Below are 15,506 nucleotides of genomic sequence, written 5' to 3' on the forward strand. Positions count from 1 at the left end.
AGACTGGATCATAGAGGCTTTAGACCCTCAGGCTAAGAAATGTAGAATGTAGTCTAAATTTGCTGTGAGGAAATATTGAATACCTATTATATAAATGGTCTAATCAATCTGAAGTTTTGGAAAACTTAATCTATTTAGTAGACATGACATGGAGGAATGGCAGAAACCAGAAAGGGACCTTCTGGAAAGTCACTATAATGGTTCAGAGGAGAAATAGTACATGCTAGCATGACTTGGCACTGAGTTAGAGCCATAGACAAAGCATAGTGATTAGTCAAAGTAGAATTTGAAGTTTTATGTCTAAGTAACTGAAGAATGGAAATCACACGTCATTTCTTTTTAGCATTTGCTGGGGTCAAGGGATAAGCGAGAAAAGAGGGATATAATAGGAAGGTCAGTCATAAACCTATGCAGACAAAAGGTGAAGCTGGGAGTTGAAAAATGTGGGGCCAGAGCTGATAAGTCAGGTTAGGCTTCAGAACAATTTGAGGCCTTCGCCATAAAGAGGTGGACAACAAGGTGGGATGCCCCCATTGAGAAAAAGTGCTAAGAGGAGGAAAGAGAGCTGAGACTGGAAGAACTAATCCTCTGGAAAAAGAAAGAGCAGCAGAAACCCATACTGAGCAAATATGCTCATACCGAAAAAAGGAGTCTGATATTATGACAACCAAGAGAGGAAAACATTTCAAAAAGGACATGAGACCAACAATGTTGAGTGCATCAGAGAGGAAGAAGTGAGAAGAAGGAGAGGTGAGGAGAAGAGAAGAAGTGATTGCCCAGCAATCAGGACATCTGGGCTGAGCTTCAAGTGTGGTATTTGAGGAAAATGTTGGACGGCAATGCTCAGGTTGCCTGAAGAATTGGTGGGAGACTTACCTCAGAAGTGTGATTGTAAATGAAAGCAAAAGTACCATGACCTCAGGAAGCAAAAAGAGCAAGGAAAATTGCATGTGAAAGAGCAGTTGGAAGATATTGTAGGTGAAGGGAGAAGGGCTTCTTAGAGCGAGAACTGAAGATGCAGGATGGAGGGATGGAGGGGGCCAGGATCATGGGAGGCAAGAAGGGATAGAGTCAAGGAGAACATGGAGTGATAAATCTTGGGTGAGAAGCAATGCTTCCTCATCTGAGCATGGGAGCATGGGAGTGGGTAAAATAATGGGAAAGGTTAAAAGAGTATGTAATGTGGAGGGAAGAACATTTTCAGGGAAACCATATCGATGGCCTAGATTGTGAACTTTATTTTTCTTGTTTTTAAAGATAAAATTTCCTGTGTAGTGCCCAGCTTGCTCTGTGTACTCTTAGCAAACATGATAAATAAATAAAAAGTACCTAAATAATGCATGCATGTGTACCAGCAGTTACTGCATGTTCATTTCTACCAGCAATCTGTTCTGATTTGTGCCAGAGTTTCAAGAAATACTCATAGGTAAACAGCTGGAATCCTAAAGCATCGACACAAAATAACTTTGCATATGGATTTTTTTTCCATTTTTGCTCCTCTTATTTTATCTAATTCACTGCATCACTTTGTCTCTATAGACATCCCAAAGGCTTTAAAATATTTTCTCAGTTGATTTGCTGAATTATGTGTAAATGGTTTGGTGGAATATTACATTCTAGGAGTCAACAGTTTTTCAAGAAATCAGAAGAATACATGGTGGTTCAAAAAAGCAGTCGATAGCCTGTTTCTTTTAGTTTTTAAATCTGAATGCTTCTTCTATACTATTATTTAAAATGATCCCGAGTTTTAAAGAAAATTTACTGCTACGCTGAGCAATAGCCACAGAATTCTTGAAGACTGACCTCAGGGGGTAATAAAGAATGCAGACAGTTCACATTTGGAATTGTGCACACAGTAAAGCCAAGGGTGTTCAATAAAGGTATGCAATTCCCTCTGAGTGTCTGTCCTGTCACTCTGAGGAGAAGACAAAACTGTCTTGAGGGCAATGTCAGGACAACTTAACATCACCAATAAATGAATGAGGTCACATTGCTGGGACCCAAAGACTAATCATCGACAATGACAATATTTGACCAAATGTGCCTTATACACAGACGCTCTCTGAGGCTAGCAGGGGGAGCGATTAGAGAAGGTAAGCACGGCAGCTGGTACCTATTTAGAAGGCTTCAACCAAGTTACTGCTCCATTTTTTTTTCTCCTGAAGCAAAGTTTCCATGAGGATAATCACCCTTCCTCTAAAAAGTAGGATTGTTTTAAACCACCCCAAAATGAATAAGATGTTTTCTCTCACATGATTGTATCTTACCATTTCTCCAGTTTGACACAAAGCTTAATGAGTGAAACCTGTTCCTAACTAGGAAAAGTAGCACAGCATGCCGTAGTCATTTCCGTCCCCATCATTATCATCACCACCCTCATGGATGCCAATTAATAATCGCTTATTGGACACCAGTTATTATTTATGTACCTACTATTTTGTCTTACTTAATCTCCCTCAAATTTCTATGAGGTAATATTATTATTATCCACATTTCAAAAATAAGGCTACCAAGCACGGAGATGTTATGAAGCTTTCCCAATTTTTCAGTTTTTAGGCCAGTTTCCCTGGCATCAGCCACTATCTGATGATGATTTTTATATTTCTATCATGAATTTAGTGCTAATTTGTTCTTAACAAAAACTACATTGATGTTAATATTCATCAGCACTCCATTCCAGCAGGTGATCTCCAATAATATCCCACGTGTCTTATTAAAACAAGATTCATGGATAACATTAAAAAAGCAACTATTGGATTGTTAGGCTGCTGCTAACGTGATAGACAATATTAATGACAAAATCATACTTTTTGTTGCAGTGCTGGGCTCAGAGGGCATAAAGGAACCCTCCAGAATCTTCCTCCTGCCCTGAGAGGGGAAGAAGAAAACCTGCTGATACATGAAAGAGTAGGTCATCCTGTGGACAAGTGTTTATATTAAAACTGGAACTCAGAGACTAAGTGTGCAAGGAGTAAAGTGAGGTCATAGAAGCTGTGCCAGGGTGGGGATGAAAATATAACTAACTGCCTCCGTGGATTCTGGGAAGGTGGCAAAAACACAGTATTTCAATCTCTTCCAAATCCCCTTGTAAAAAGAGATAATGAAACCCATGGACAATATTCATAACAAAATGAAATGAGCCCTAAAACACATGTGGATTTGAACAAACAAATAGTCAAAATCTGCCAAGCATTAGTGTTTGTAGAAGGAAAAGCACAGAGAGACAATGGGGAGTCTGAGAGACATCCCAGAACCCCCAAACAGCCAATAGGTATTTTCTGAAAAGCAAGTAATGACAACTTGAGATCATCTGCTGAAACTGGGAGGGCTTTGCCCAGTTCAAGAGCACGTGAGCATAAGGGGTTCACCATGAGGTCTGAGTGCAGGTACTGTCAGGAACCCTGTGACCTTGGGAAACCCATGAGCCAGGGTTCACTTCTAGAACAGGACCCCACAAATGGTAAGAAACTGCTAAGAGTGGAATAAAAGTTGAGCAGGACAGGGAAAACAGAGAGAAAGAAGGATTTGTTTAGACAAAAGGAGTATGAGCTCACAATCAAAGTTCCAATTACAGAAATTAAAAAACCATCATGAAGAAGAGTCTGAAGAAACAATAAACAACACCTTTACATAAGAAAGTACTTCAGATACTGGAATTTTTATGCTCAAACTTTAACATACATATGAAATGTTTTAAGAAATAAAGTATGAATTCTAAAATCGGGTCAAGCAATAGGAGATTATGAACATAACCAGTAAGACTTGAAAAATAACTATTATAATAAAAATATAAATAATATAAAATCTCACTGGATAAGTTAAATACCATTATATAGAGCTGAAGAAATAATCAGCAAACATATGTTAAAACCGATCAAATTACACTAAATACAGCAGAGAGAAATGAGAAACTGAAAAATTTGAAAGAAAAAAAGGCGAGTATACCTAACATATTCATAATCAGCAGAAGGAAAAAAAAAAAAGTGATAGTATTAGAAGAAATAATGGCTATCAATTCTCCAAACTAGTAAAAGAAAAAAATAATTCGCTGAGTGAAGTAAGTCAATCGGAGAAGGACAAACATTATATGTTCTCATTCATTTGGGGAATATAAATAATAGTGAAAGGGAATATAAGGGAAGGGAGAAGAAATGTGTGGGAAATATCAGAAAGGGAGACAGAACATAAAGACTCCTAACTCTGGGAAACGAACTAGGGGTGGTGGAAGGGGAGGAGGGTGGGGGGTGGGGGTGACTGGGTGACGGGCACTGAGGGAGGCACTTGATGGGATGAACACTGGGTGTTATTCTGTATGTTGGTAAATTGAACACCAATAAAAAATAAATTTATAAAAAAAGAAAAAAGAAAAAAATAATTCCACATGTCCTGGAGGAATTTCACAGTATAAAGTAGCTCTCACTCCATAAACTATAGTGAACCTGCATGAATCAAAGGCAAAGAGAAAATATTTAAAGAAGAAAAAGAAAAGATACATCACATAGGAAGGAATGACAATTCGATTGGTAACAGAATTCCCTGCCTTTGTGGAGGATGAAAAACAAAACAGTGAAATAATGTAACCAAAGTGCACAAAGTGCTAACCAGTGACCTAAATTTTGTGCCTAGCAACAGGCTTTCAGGAATGAGGATGATTTAAAGACAGTGTCAGATAAATAAAAACTGAGAATGCTTTCACTAATAAGTCTTTGCTCAAGACACTTGTAAAGAAGGTGCTGCTGGAAAAGAAAGAAGTAGAAGCCAAGTCAGAGACGCAAGAACAATGAAACTGAGAAACCTGTAGGGGAAGATAGACACATATTGACGGAAGAATTACTACTAACATAATTTGACATTCAGATTCTTCGAAAGGTTAGAATTAAAATATTGAACAAGATGAGCTTGGTAAATCAGCATTGGATGTGATGAAATTTAAATGTTCTAACATCCCTCTCTTGTTTAGAAGTGGTGTTGTATAGTAATTTTATTCTTTAAAAAGAATAGTAAAATGTCAAGGGCTACCTCCAAAGTAAGAGAAATAGAGTATAGTCTTTCCAAATAAGTAGAGGCTAGAAAATGAAAAAATAAAAACACATTTAGAGGAAAATATTTTTTAAAAAAATTTTTAAAGACTATTTATTCATAGAGAAAAATATTCAATTTGTAAAAGACAAGAAAAAATATAAAGAAATGTTGAGAGGGCATGAGAAATATAAAACAAGAACTTAGATGGTAAAAATTAGACCTAAAATAATAATCACAACGAATGGTAAGTAGTTAAAGTTCATCAGATTAAAAGTTGAAGGCCATTGTACTGGGTAAAGTAAAAAGTAAATTTTAGCTTTATGTTATTTACTAAGGACATATCTGAAACAGACTGTCATTAGAAGACATAAATAAATGTTTGTAAAAAAATTCTGATAAGATGCTAACCAAAAGAAAGCTGGGATAATTGTAAGGTCATTTTACTTACAAAAAGATCATTATATGGAATATAGAAGTTATCATAAAAAGATAAATGTTGAATTCACCAGAAAGATACAATTAAGCATGTATGGAACTTATAAAACAGTTCCTAATATAAAATTTGATAACACTACAGGGACTACAGGGTTAAACTGATAATTTTCCATCAGTGGGAGATTTCAATATAATTTATTCAATTACTGATACTTCTAACATTCAAAAAATTAATGAAGATACAGGCTAATTTAAAAGCAATGAAGCTTGACTCAATCAATAGAGAATCACACTCCCGGCCATTAGAAAATGCACATTACTCTCAATGTCATATAGAATATTTACTAAAACTAATAATCTATTTGTTCATAAGGCAGAGCTCAACACATTTTAGAGAGTAGACCATTTTCTTTCACCACTACACAATTAAACTAGAAGATGATTAAAAGAGGATGATCTTTATAATTCTCACAGGTTTAGAAATTTAAAAATAGGTTCTAAAACTTCCATGTAAAATACTGAAGAATTTATTACAATGGAATTAAAGTACATGTGCAACTGAACAATAAGGAAAATACTCCATATAAAAGCTTATGGGATGCTGCTGAGGTAGCATTTAAAACTACTGCCTTATATTCTTATATTAGTAAAGGAGAAAGGTAGAGACTAGAAAATATCTATTGATATTAGAATAGATTAAAATATGTATATTCACAAAGTAATATACTATACAGCAGTGAACATGAATAACTTATAATACAGTAAAACTCCAATGAATCTGAGAACATAACATTAGCAGCAAAATATCAGGATACATCCTATAATTTGATATGCCTGAGAGACTACCATGTGACAAAATTAGAAAAAAATCAACTAAATTAGTCTGAGATGACATGAATAAATTGACTTAGACATAAATTAGCCATTAGTTGAGTTCAATCATTTTGGAAAAGATCATCAATTTAATTATTTATAAAAGGGAATTATAGACAATATCAACATAAAGCAAAGCATACTTTTTTCGTGTTTAAGAATTTATGAAAAATAGTTCTTTTTGCCACTAGATTATAATTTTATAATTCACAGACTCATTAGTAGTTTGTCTTAAAAAGTTAAATATTCTTTCAAATGAGAATTACATGCTTATTAGTAGTAAACTCTGGCTTTTTGAAATTCTTGAAAATTTTCAGTGCCGGGACATATAATCAATACAAAATAGGTTACACTTTTATTATGACAAATGATATACTTTAGTTATGTTTAATTATATTCTTTCAAAAGGAGTCTCTCTCTCTCCAATAAATGCAATCTTAAAAAAAATACTTATTTTATGGGGAAAGCCAATCTATCTTTACTTAAATATTGACTACCAAACAGTAAAAATGAAAAAACTATAGGTTTCTATAAAATCTTTTTCCTTGGTACACCACACCCATTGTTATAAATACATTGTCAACGCCTTAGCTATGTCAAGAGCCTCGCAATTCCTCTAGGTGCTAGTCTTCCCTTGGCACCTTTTGCCTTTTAATAATGTATGTTTTCATTCTTCTGTTTTATTTTATGTTTTGCCTTTGGGCAACTTCCTGGGGAGTAATGTTTTTGGATGTACAGTTTTTATTTTCCAGAAAAAAATTCTCTGAAGACTTAAAATATTAATAGCAAATGGCTGTGCTATTTAAAATTCAAAAATATGTTCATTTTGCTGTTAATTTTTAAGGTAATGGATCTTAAATATAATACAATCTAACATCCCTTGGTGTCTTCCTCTCAATTCCATGAAAAGCAAATTATTTATTATATATTTACCATAGCTAGAAAAAAAATACAGAATGAAAATGAAGTGAACATTTAGAATCAGAAAGCTCATCCTTTAAAAAATAGACCTGCAGACACAGGCATCAATTAAACCACAATCTTCCAGGAATCATGGAAAATTTGATTTTGCAATGTTACTTTTCACTGATGCAGTAGAGAGATGTTCATGTGTTGCTGATTCTTATCAGTATCTTTTTCATCCCTATAATAAAACCTCAGATATTTGAAAATCCAGTCCATGCAGACGGTTGTAAGCATCTCAATCAGAGTGAATCAGAATTTAGGAAGCGGTACCTCTCTTGTTTTATATGGATCCTTTCCCACATATTAACGTTCTCTTCCTTCCCAGCCAAAAAACCTGGGAGTGAAGGACAGTCTCTGTGCATCCCATACCAAAGCAGACAAACCAGCCTGTCACAAGTAGAGGATCTGATCCTGTCCAGAGGACAAGAGAAGCAGGCACAAGGGAGGAAGGGAGCAATATGTTTAAAGCAAAAGCTATTTGCAAACCTCCTTTATGAAAGACAAAGGACTGAAAGATAAATAAGAAATCTGAACAAAAATAAATGCACATGTACATAATGTTGAAAAGGGTTCAGAAAAAGAGTGATGAATCTTCAGTTTAAATTATCTTCAGTATGTTTTATTTGATAAATATTGGAAGTTTTTGATGATTGCCTCCAAAAAGGTATAACAAAAATTATATGCTATGGAGAATATGATCTCCATGTGTGCAGCAACCAATTGATTAAAATGTATCATCTCATGATGTTCTTGGATATTTATTTCCTATGATCCATAAGAAAGAGTAGACATTTTTTTTTTCTGGTCACACTTTTTCTCTTTTCCATTAGTATTATTATTTCTTATTTACTTTCTATTTACCCCTATTTCTTCCCAACAATTCCCTCCACTTTCCTCCCTTTGATAAATTAACCCACAATTTCCTGTGGCAGTAAGTCTTAAGTCCTTTGGCCTGCAGGATCTGTACCTCATAGAGGCCTTACCTCCACTGCTTTCTGACACTAGCCCTTAACGTCAGCCAACTCTTCTTCTGATGGCCTCTATACACCATGCTTTTTTGGTCACCAACTTTGAAATAATAGAAAATATATATATTGGTTTCTACCCTTTGTCTCTGGTACAAGATTTCTAAATCTCCTGGGTGATGGAAGGGTTTTTGTTCTGATGAGGCAATGCTTGGTGGGCTCCTGGATGGGGGTTGGTCACCCAAAAGTCCAAGCTGTGATTAGAAGCTGGAACTTTCAGTTCCACTTCCCATCCTCCAGAAAGGAGAAGGGGGCTGGAGATTGAGATAATGATCAATCATGCCTATGTAATAAAGCCTCCATAAAAAAAATCTCAGAGGTACAGGGTTCAGGGAACTTCTGGGTTGGTAAACACACCTACATACAAGGAAAATGGCTCACCCCAACTCCACAGGGACAGATGTTCCTGTGTTTGGGACCCTTTCAGACCTTGCCCGATGTACCTCTTCATCTGGCTGTTCATCTGTATCCTTTATAATATCCTTTATTATATAATAAACTAGTAAATGTAGTAGCGATTCTCTACATTCCATAAGCTGTTCCAGCAAATGAATCCAAAGGAAGAAGTGATGAGAACCTCTAATTTCTAGCCATCTTGGACAGAAATTGTGAGTAACTTGGGACCTACCACTTATGGTTGGCAACTGAGGTAGGAAGCAGGCTTGTAGGACTGAGCCCTTAAACTGTGCTGTGCTAAGTCCAGGGTAGTGTCAGAAGTGACTGACATTGTGTGACACCTAGCTGGCATCACAGATAATTTCTTGGTGTGGAAACCAACCAACCAACCAACCAACCAACCAACCAACCAACCATACATCTAGTGTAGGAAGTTCTGGGAGCATGATACTTCTGTCAGAGTGAATAAGAGACAGGAGAAATGAGTTTTTCTTCATATCATTTCCATCTTTTTCCAGTCATTCAAAGCAAACTATTCTTCCAAGTACAAATTCTGGAATCACCTCCTTCACTAAGTGTACCCTGACTACCTGTGGGTGTAGGGGAAGAGTGTAGAGTGGGATGGTTTCAGAGGGCTTTCCTGAGGATCAAGTGGGAGCTTTGCCCTTGCATCCATGAGACAATTCTGTACCCTTGTATAATTACTTTCCTTTTTGAAATCCCTGAAGCAAGTTCATGTGGGGTTCTATTATTTGCAGTCAAGGAGTGTTGAATGAGATATGTGGCAAGTACCACATTTAATGTTTGTCTTGTAGGTCATCAATACTCACTATGTGATGGGCACAATGGAAGCACTCAATAGATATTAAGATCTGTTCCATCCAATGCAGTAGCTACTAACCACATGAGGATTTGGGCTACTGAAATGTGACTAGTACCAACTGAAATGTGCTATAAGTGTAAATCACACACACAATTAAAAAATAGTGTAAATATCAATATATTTCTGAATTGATACATGCAGAAATAATATTTATATAGAGAGTTAAATAAACATTGAAATTATTTTAACATGTTTCTCCTGACCCTTTTAATGTATCTACTAGAAAATTTAAAATTACATGTGTTGTTCACATGATTTTGCACTAGACAGAACTGATTTAAAATGATGGTTTTTTAAAATCAGAAAACATGGGAGGGAAAGTTCTATTTCCCAGAATTTTAGGAGCTTATGGAAAATTAAAGTCGTATCCTGTATATTTAGAATGCCTATGTGTGTCTAGATATTGATATTTTAGAGGGTATTTTCTGAGAGTTTTGTCTGTTTACAACCTAAAGCTTAGATCCATTCCTAACTCTGTTATTCTTCTCAGATATACAATTATATTTAAGTTAATGAACATTGAAAAACATCAGCGAATAAAACATGATCGCTCAACCATATGTGCTCTGTAGCAAATCTTTAGTGATTGAAGGTTTAAGGCAGAAACAAGATTATTTTATTTCATTCTACTTAAATTGCTGAAAAAATTATGTATTTGAATGCAAGTCACTTTAATCTTCAGGCTTGAGAACATGAAAAGTATTTGTTCCAACTCATCATTTCAAATAACATAGTTTTTTAAGTTTCAACATAACTAATTTTAAAAGTTAAATTCCTGTCAGAAGGTTTAGTATGAAGTGACTCAATCTCTGAACACATTAAAAATATAAATATTTTATGAATTTTAGCTGGAGATTTATACTGCATGCCAAAGAGAATTTATCTTCAATACAAGCAGTACTTACTTGATACTCTTGCAGGTTTTTCTGCTAAAAAAAAAAGAAAATAAGTTTTGTTTAACTTAGATAAAATGCAAAGAAATTATACGTTGATGGACCACATGAAAGAATCTAACATCTTTTGACTTTCTTATTAAGAGTTAATGAAAAGAGGATCCCTGGGTGGCTCAGTGATTTAACACCTGTCTTCGGCCTAGGGTGGGATCCTGGAGACCTGGGATGGAGTTCCCCATAGGGCTCCCTGTATGGAGCCTGCTCCTCCCTCTGCCTGTGTCTTGCCTCTCTTTCTCTGTGTCTCTCATGAATAAATAAAGACTTTTAAAAAAAGAGTTAATGAAAGAATATAACTATTGCCTGAGAACATGGGTCTTTGAATATATTGATTATTTTTATGTGAAATATCAGAAAAGCTATTAATCATTGTAGATGTCACAACATATTTACACTTTTAAAATACTAAAATCAGTAGGATCTTTGTTAAATTAAGGATCTTGATTCAATTCTAATTATAGCTGACTTGAGTAAAAATACTTTGTATTATGTAATTAATCTAAATATTTGTTTAAATTTTCAATTCCATAAAATGTATCCTTGAGAATTATTTTCCTTTCAAAAATTATAAGGACAAATATCTAAACCTTAATAAACTACATGCAAAATTAGTTTAATTTTTCATAACCATTTGTCTATTAGTTTCAATGAGAAACCATCATTCTTCAAAGTAGTATTGTTTTACATTAAAGTGTGTGTATATAGGACAAAAATATAAAGTGAGATGTTTGTCCCAAATACTATAACAGAAATGCTAACTTCTTGAAAAGTAAAAAAAAAAAAAAAAAAAAAAAAAAAAAAAATTTCATAACACTTACTTTGTACTATATTAGTCTACCTTCTTTTTTTTAAATATGGTTGACATAATTTTACAGAAGTTTCAGGTATATAATTTGGTGATTTGACAGGTTTATACATTATGGAATGTTCACCCCAAGTGTAGCTACTGTCCCATTAGTCTAATTTAAAGGGCTGGACTTGATATATAAATTTTTAAATGAATCTGCATTACATGATTTATTTTGAGACTTGTAGAGTTTCTAATATAAACCCAAGGGTTACAAATTCACCAAAGTTAGTTAATACCAATAAAATTTTTTTCATTTGAGACACTTACGATTTTAGTGATATTACGACCACATGCCTCACGTATAAAATTACAAAATAGCATGTCATTTTTTCCTTTAAAAATACTTTCACTGGCTAAAAAATGGAAACTTAAAAGGAATACAACAAACATTTATTGAAATACAATGAACATCTGTTGAATGAAGGAATGAATAAGAATGTGCCTGTGTTCTCAACTAGCTCAGGGTTAGTCTTGTGCTTTTACTTATAATACCTTGTTTTGTGTATTCATAATATGAAGACCTTGGAAATGATGGGCTCCAGATTGGGGTAAGAAAGGACTGTCTATCCAAAGCCTAAATGCCTTGTACAGCCCTCAAGTTATAGTTTGAACAGACTACTCACTTGGGGACAAAGTTGAGTACATTTACATTTTACCTTTGGGCTGCTCTGATTGGTAGAAAGCTTCTCCAATGTGTGCCATAGTGTGATGGGGTAGTGAAATGTAAATGAATGAGTTCAACTCTTAAGTCTTTGGACCAAATCCTGTCTCTACCATCTAAACATTCTGGGATTTTAGACCTCCCTCATTGCACCTACCTCATCTTTAATTTGGGCATGATAATTGGGCCTGTTGTGAGGATTAAATGAACAAATAATAGGAAAGGATGTACCAAAGAGTTTTTTTAAGTAACTGGAATTTTCTTATTCTTCTGGTTAATTATTTTAAAAGTTGCTAAGCCATATTCTAAAAGTTAAGAAAGTTGAAATATAAAATTTATGCCCCTATATGCTTCTATAAATTTGGTTTGCTCTTATTGTAAATTTTACCCTCTAATATTACTGAGAATTATATGTCTAAATTACTGATAACTATATGTCTAAGTTATATGTCTAGGTAAGTCCTGCCATTTGGGGCATCCATAATACAGTAAGCAGAAAGAAGGAACCAGTGAAAATACAACACTGATTTCCCCTCCCCCCACACTGGAATTCCATATATTTACAATGTTGAAAACAATTGTTCAATTGTGACATGTTTACTTAGCATCTTAAAATTTAAAATATTTAAATCCCATTACATTTTGAATTAATTACATTTGTTCAAAATTATATCACCTAGGCTATATAATTCAGTTATAACATGTATTTATAGTTTTTTGATAGTCAATATCACCGAAATAGGTCATTCTCATTTTAGGTGAAGGACATCTTCCTGCTGTGCACATGCTGGCATTTTCCCTCTACAAAACACGTTTTGTCTAGGTGGACTTAATTTAAAGGCCAACTTTAAAAAAAAACTTTATTTATGATAATGGTTATATTTATGTAATACATAAAATAATTGTCAGCTCTATTTTTTTTTTTACTGCTATATCATTTTTGACCTTATAATTCATATTATGAAAGTCTTTTGTAAAAGAGAAATTTATCTTCTGGTATGTACTGGAATATTTTATTGAATGATTATGTTGTTAATAGTTCAGATTTCTTCTTTCTAGTTTTCCATGGAAATGTAAATCTCCTGCTAGGTTTCCCACCTGTCCACTTCCTCTGCCATTAGCAGAAGTGTATAAATGCTAGACTTCGTTGCTTTAAAAAATTTTAGTGTTAATATTAAGTGCAAGCATAATTTAGACACCTCACCTCCAATTTAGCATTTGAATATTTACAAAGTTGATTCAGGATTACCTTTTGTCACGTTGTGTGATTGAAGACTTTCTTTTCTTGTTGAGACTGTGGATAAGGAAAATGTAAATTAAACTCTGACTTTTTAAAGGGAATTTTCATTAAAATTTTGGCTCACTTCAACTAAGCTTTGGGAACATGGGAATTATTTAATTAATGTAAATATTTTCTCAGGGTCATTAAAAAATTTTCTCTTCTAAAACCTAACAAAAACAAATGTCACCAGTAGAGATTGTTTTGTTTGCATAAACAGATTTACATGTTTGCAGTGATTACAGTATTTAATGAGACTCCATGTACAATGGGTCATTCTAAGTAACTGAATTTGGAGATAAAACAAACAAACAAACAAACAAAAACAAAAACAAACAAACAAACAAAAAAACCGAACCTGTCGTATTATTAACAATTTTTTTGATATGTTTAAGAATGCTTTCCTCTTGATACAATAGATATTTCTTTATAAGTAAGGCCTTTATAAGTTTTTCAGATAACTACTTTGAAAATCAGTGATTATCATTATATTTTGTAGTTTAGCAAATAAACACACCCAATGTTAAGAAAATAAAGTCCTCTGTGATGCAGCTTCTAAACTTGTTGCTCACCAATGGCACAACAACACATGAATGCACGCTTGCTGGGACTGGCCTGCTGTCCATTGTTCCTTCAACCCAGCCATTACCACATATCCGTATTTCCCACATTTCTTCCTTTAATTACACTAGTGCTCATCATATACACTACAAGTTTTATCTTAAAGTGATATAAATGGGGCGCCTGGGTGGCTGAGTCAGTTAAGCATCTGCCTTTGGCTCAGGTCATGATCCCAGAGTCCTGGGATTAAGCCCGGCATCAGGCCACCTGCTCAGTGGTGAGTCTGCTTCTCCCTCTCTCTCTCTCTGCTTCTACTCTCTCTCTCTCTCTCTCCCCCTCAATAAATAAATTAATAAAGTCTTTTAAAAAATAAAAATAATAAAGTGAAAAAATAAGCCTCAATTATTTTTTCTTTAGGGCTTTGCAGTATGTTTTTCAGTCTTTTAAAGATTACCTTTTTCTTCTTTAAGATGTTTCATTTCTGCTTTTTCTGTAGAGAAAAAAAAAAGGTAATTTTGAGTCATATATCATTTATTCATAGGTTTTCCTAAGGTTTGGAATGAACTTTTTTGTAGTCAATATTCACAATTCAGGCATTATATGAAAAGAATTCTATGTTGTTAATTTAGAAATAGCAGAACCTAAACCTAACCTTCTATTCTCTTTAGATATCTAATAACAAATGACGCCTACCCTCTTGCTTGGAAAATGCTACAGTGAACTGTAATTCTGAAACATGCTTTAAAAATCTCTTTCCACATTTTCGGGAATTGCTAAATGATCTAATTTGTATAATTATGTATTTTTATTTCTGTGTTTTTATTGTTAATTGGGTGTACATGTCTTTAAATGTCATCTTTACCTTTACTTTCTTTTTCAGATTTTTCAATTTTCTTCTTCCCTAGGGGGGAAATATAACAGGAAATCATCAGTTTAAAAAAATGACTTCTTACTCAATTGTGAAGTGAATACTTGGAGATGAGACTTAATCCCATAAGTGGAGGGGGTCAGGGCTCTGCTTTTTCAAAATACGAAGGAAGAGTATGCCTCCTATTGTGTGAGAACATGTATATTTTTGTTACGCTTGGTTATTTGGCTTATATTCAGTCACCTGGATGGCAGAGTCCTCTCCCTTTTTCTTTTTATCTCTGTTTTCATGTGCTTTGAAGGAAAGCTCTAGCAAGCCATGCATTTAAATGTAAACTAGTAACAACAGGAAAAACATCCAAAATTTCAATTGTTTTCTTTAGGAAATGAGAATCTGGTGCTATGGATGCTCAATAAATAAACTGAAATAAAAACAATGAGAGTCAAAATATCTCCAAGCAAAAAGTGGACACATGCCTTTTCAGAAGTTTCAGTTGATTAATGGTTTTTCTTCAACTGGATATATCAAACGATACTGAGAAGAAAACCAGGTAGTGGGGATGTGGCATATCTTATCTTATTTAAAGCTCATAACAAGCCAAAATTTGGGAAGTCATTTTGTCTGTTCTATAGATGAGGAAACCAGGAATCTGAGCCATCCAACAGATTTTCCCAAATGTTACACAGCTAGATAGAGATTCAAATTTACACATAAATCTGTCTTCACGGATCTATGTT

At 34.2% G+C, this 15,506-nt stretch overlaps 1 protein-coding gene across 18 annotated transcripts in view; it reads right to left on the reverse strand.

Annotated features, from left to right (window-relative positions):
• The window catches only part of TRDN (triadin), a 362,263-nt gene that overhangs the window by 17,097 nt on the left and 329,660 nt on the right, over window positions 1-15,506 (reverse strand). For 14 of the 18 annotated variants that reach the window (XM_072832697.1, XM_072832631.1, XM_072832729.1 and 11 more), the window contains 4 exons: window positions 14,764-14,802; window positions 14,356-14,391; window positions 13,311-13,355; window positions 10,506-10,529 (listed from right to left, as the gene is read on the reverse strand). In XM_072832697.1, coding sequence (XP_072688798.1) covers window positions 10,506-10,529; window positions 13,311-13,355; window positions 14,356-14,391; window positions 14,764-14,802 — 144 coding nt within the window. The remainder of the gene's footprint in view (window positions 1-10,505; window positions 10,530-13,310; window positions 13,356-14,355; window positions 14,392-14,763; window positions 14,803-15,506) is intronic. The other 4 variants (XM_072832669.1, XM_072832623.1, XM_072832694.1 and 1 more) reach the window with 2 other exon arrangements.

This window comes from Canis lupus, chromosome 1 (assembly GCF_048164855.1).
Source record: "Canis lupus baileyi chromosome 1, mCanLup2.hap1, whole genome shotgun sequence".
In the NCBI taxonomy this organism is placed as follows: domain Eukaryota; kingdom Metazoa; phylum Chordata; class Mammalia; order Carnivora; family Canidae; genus Canis; species Canis lupus.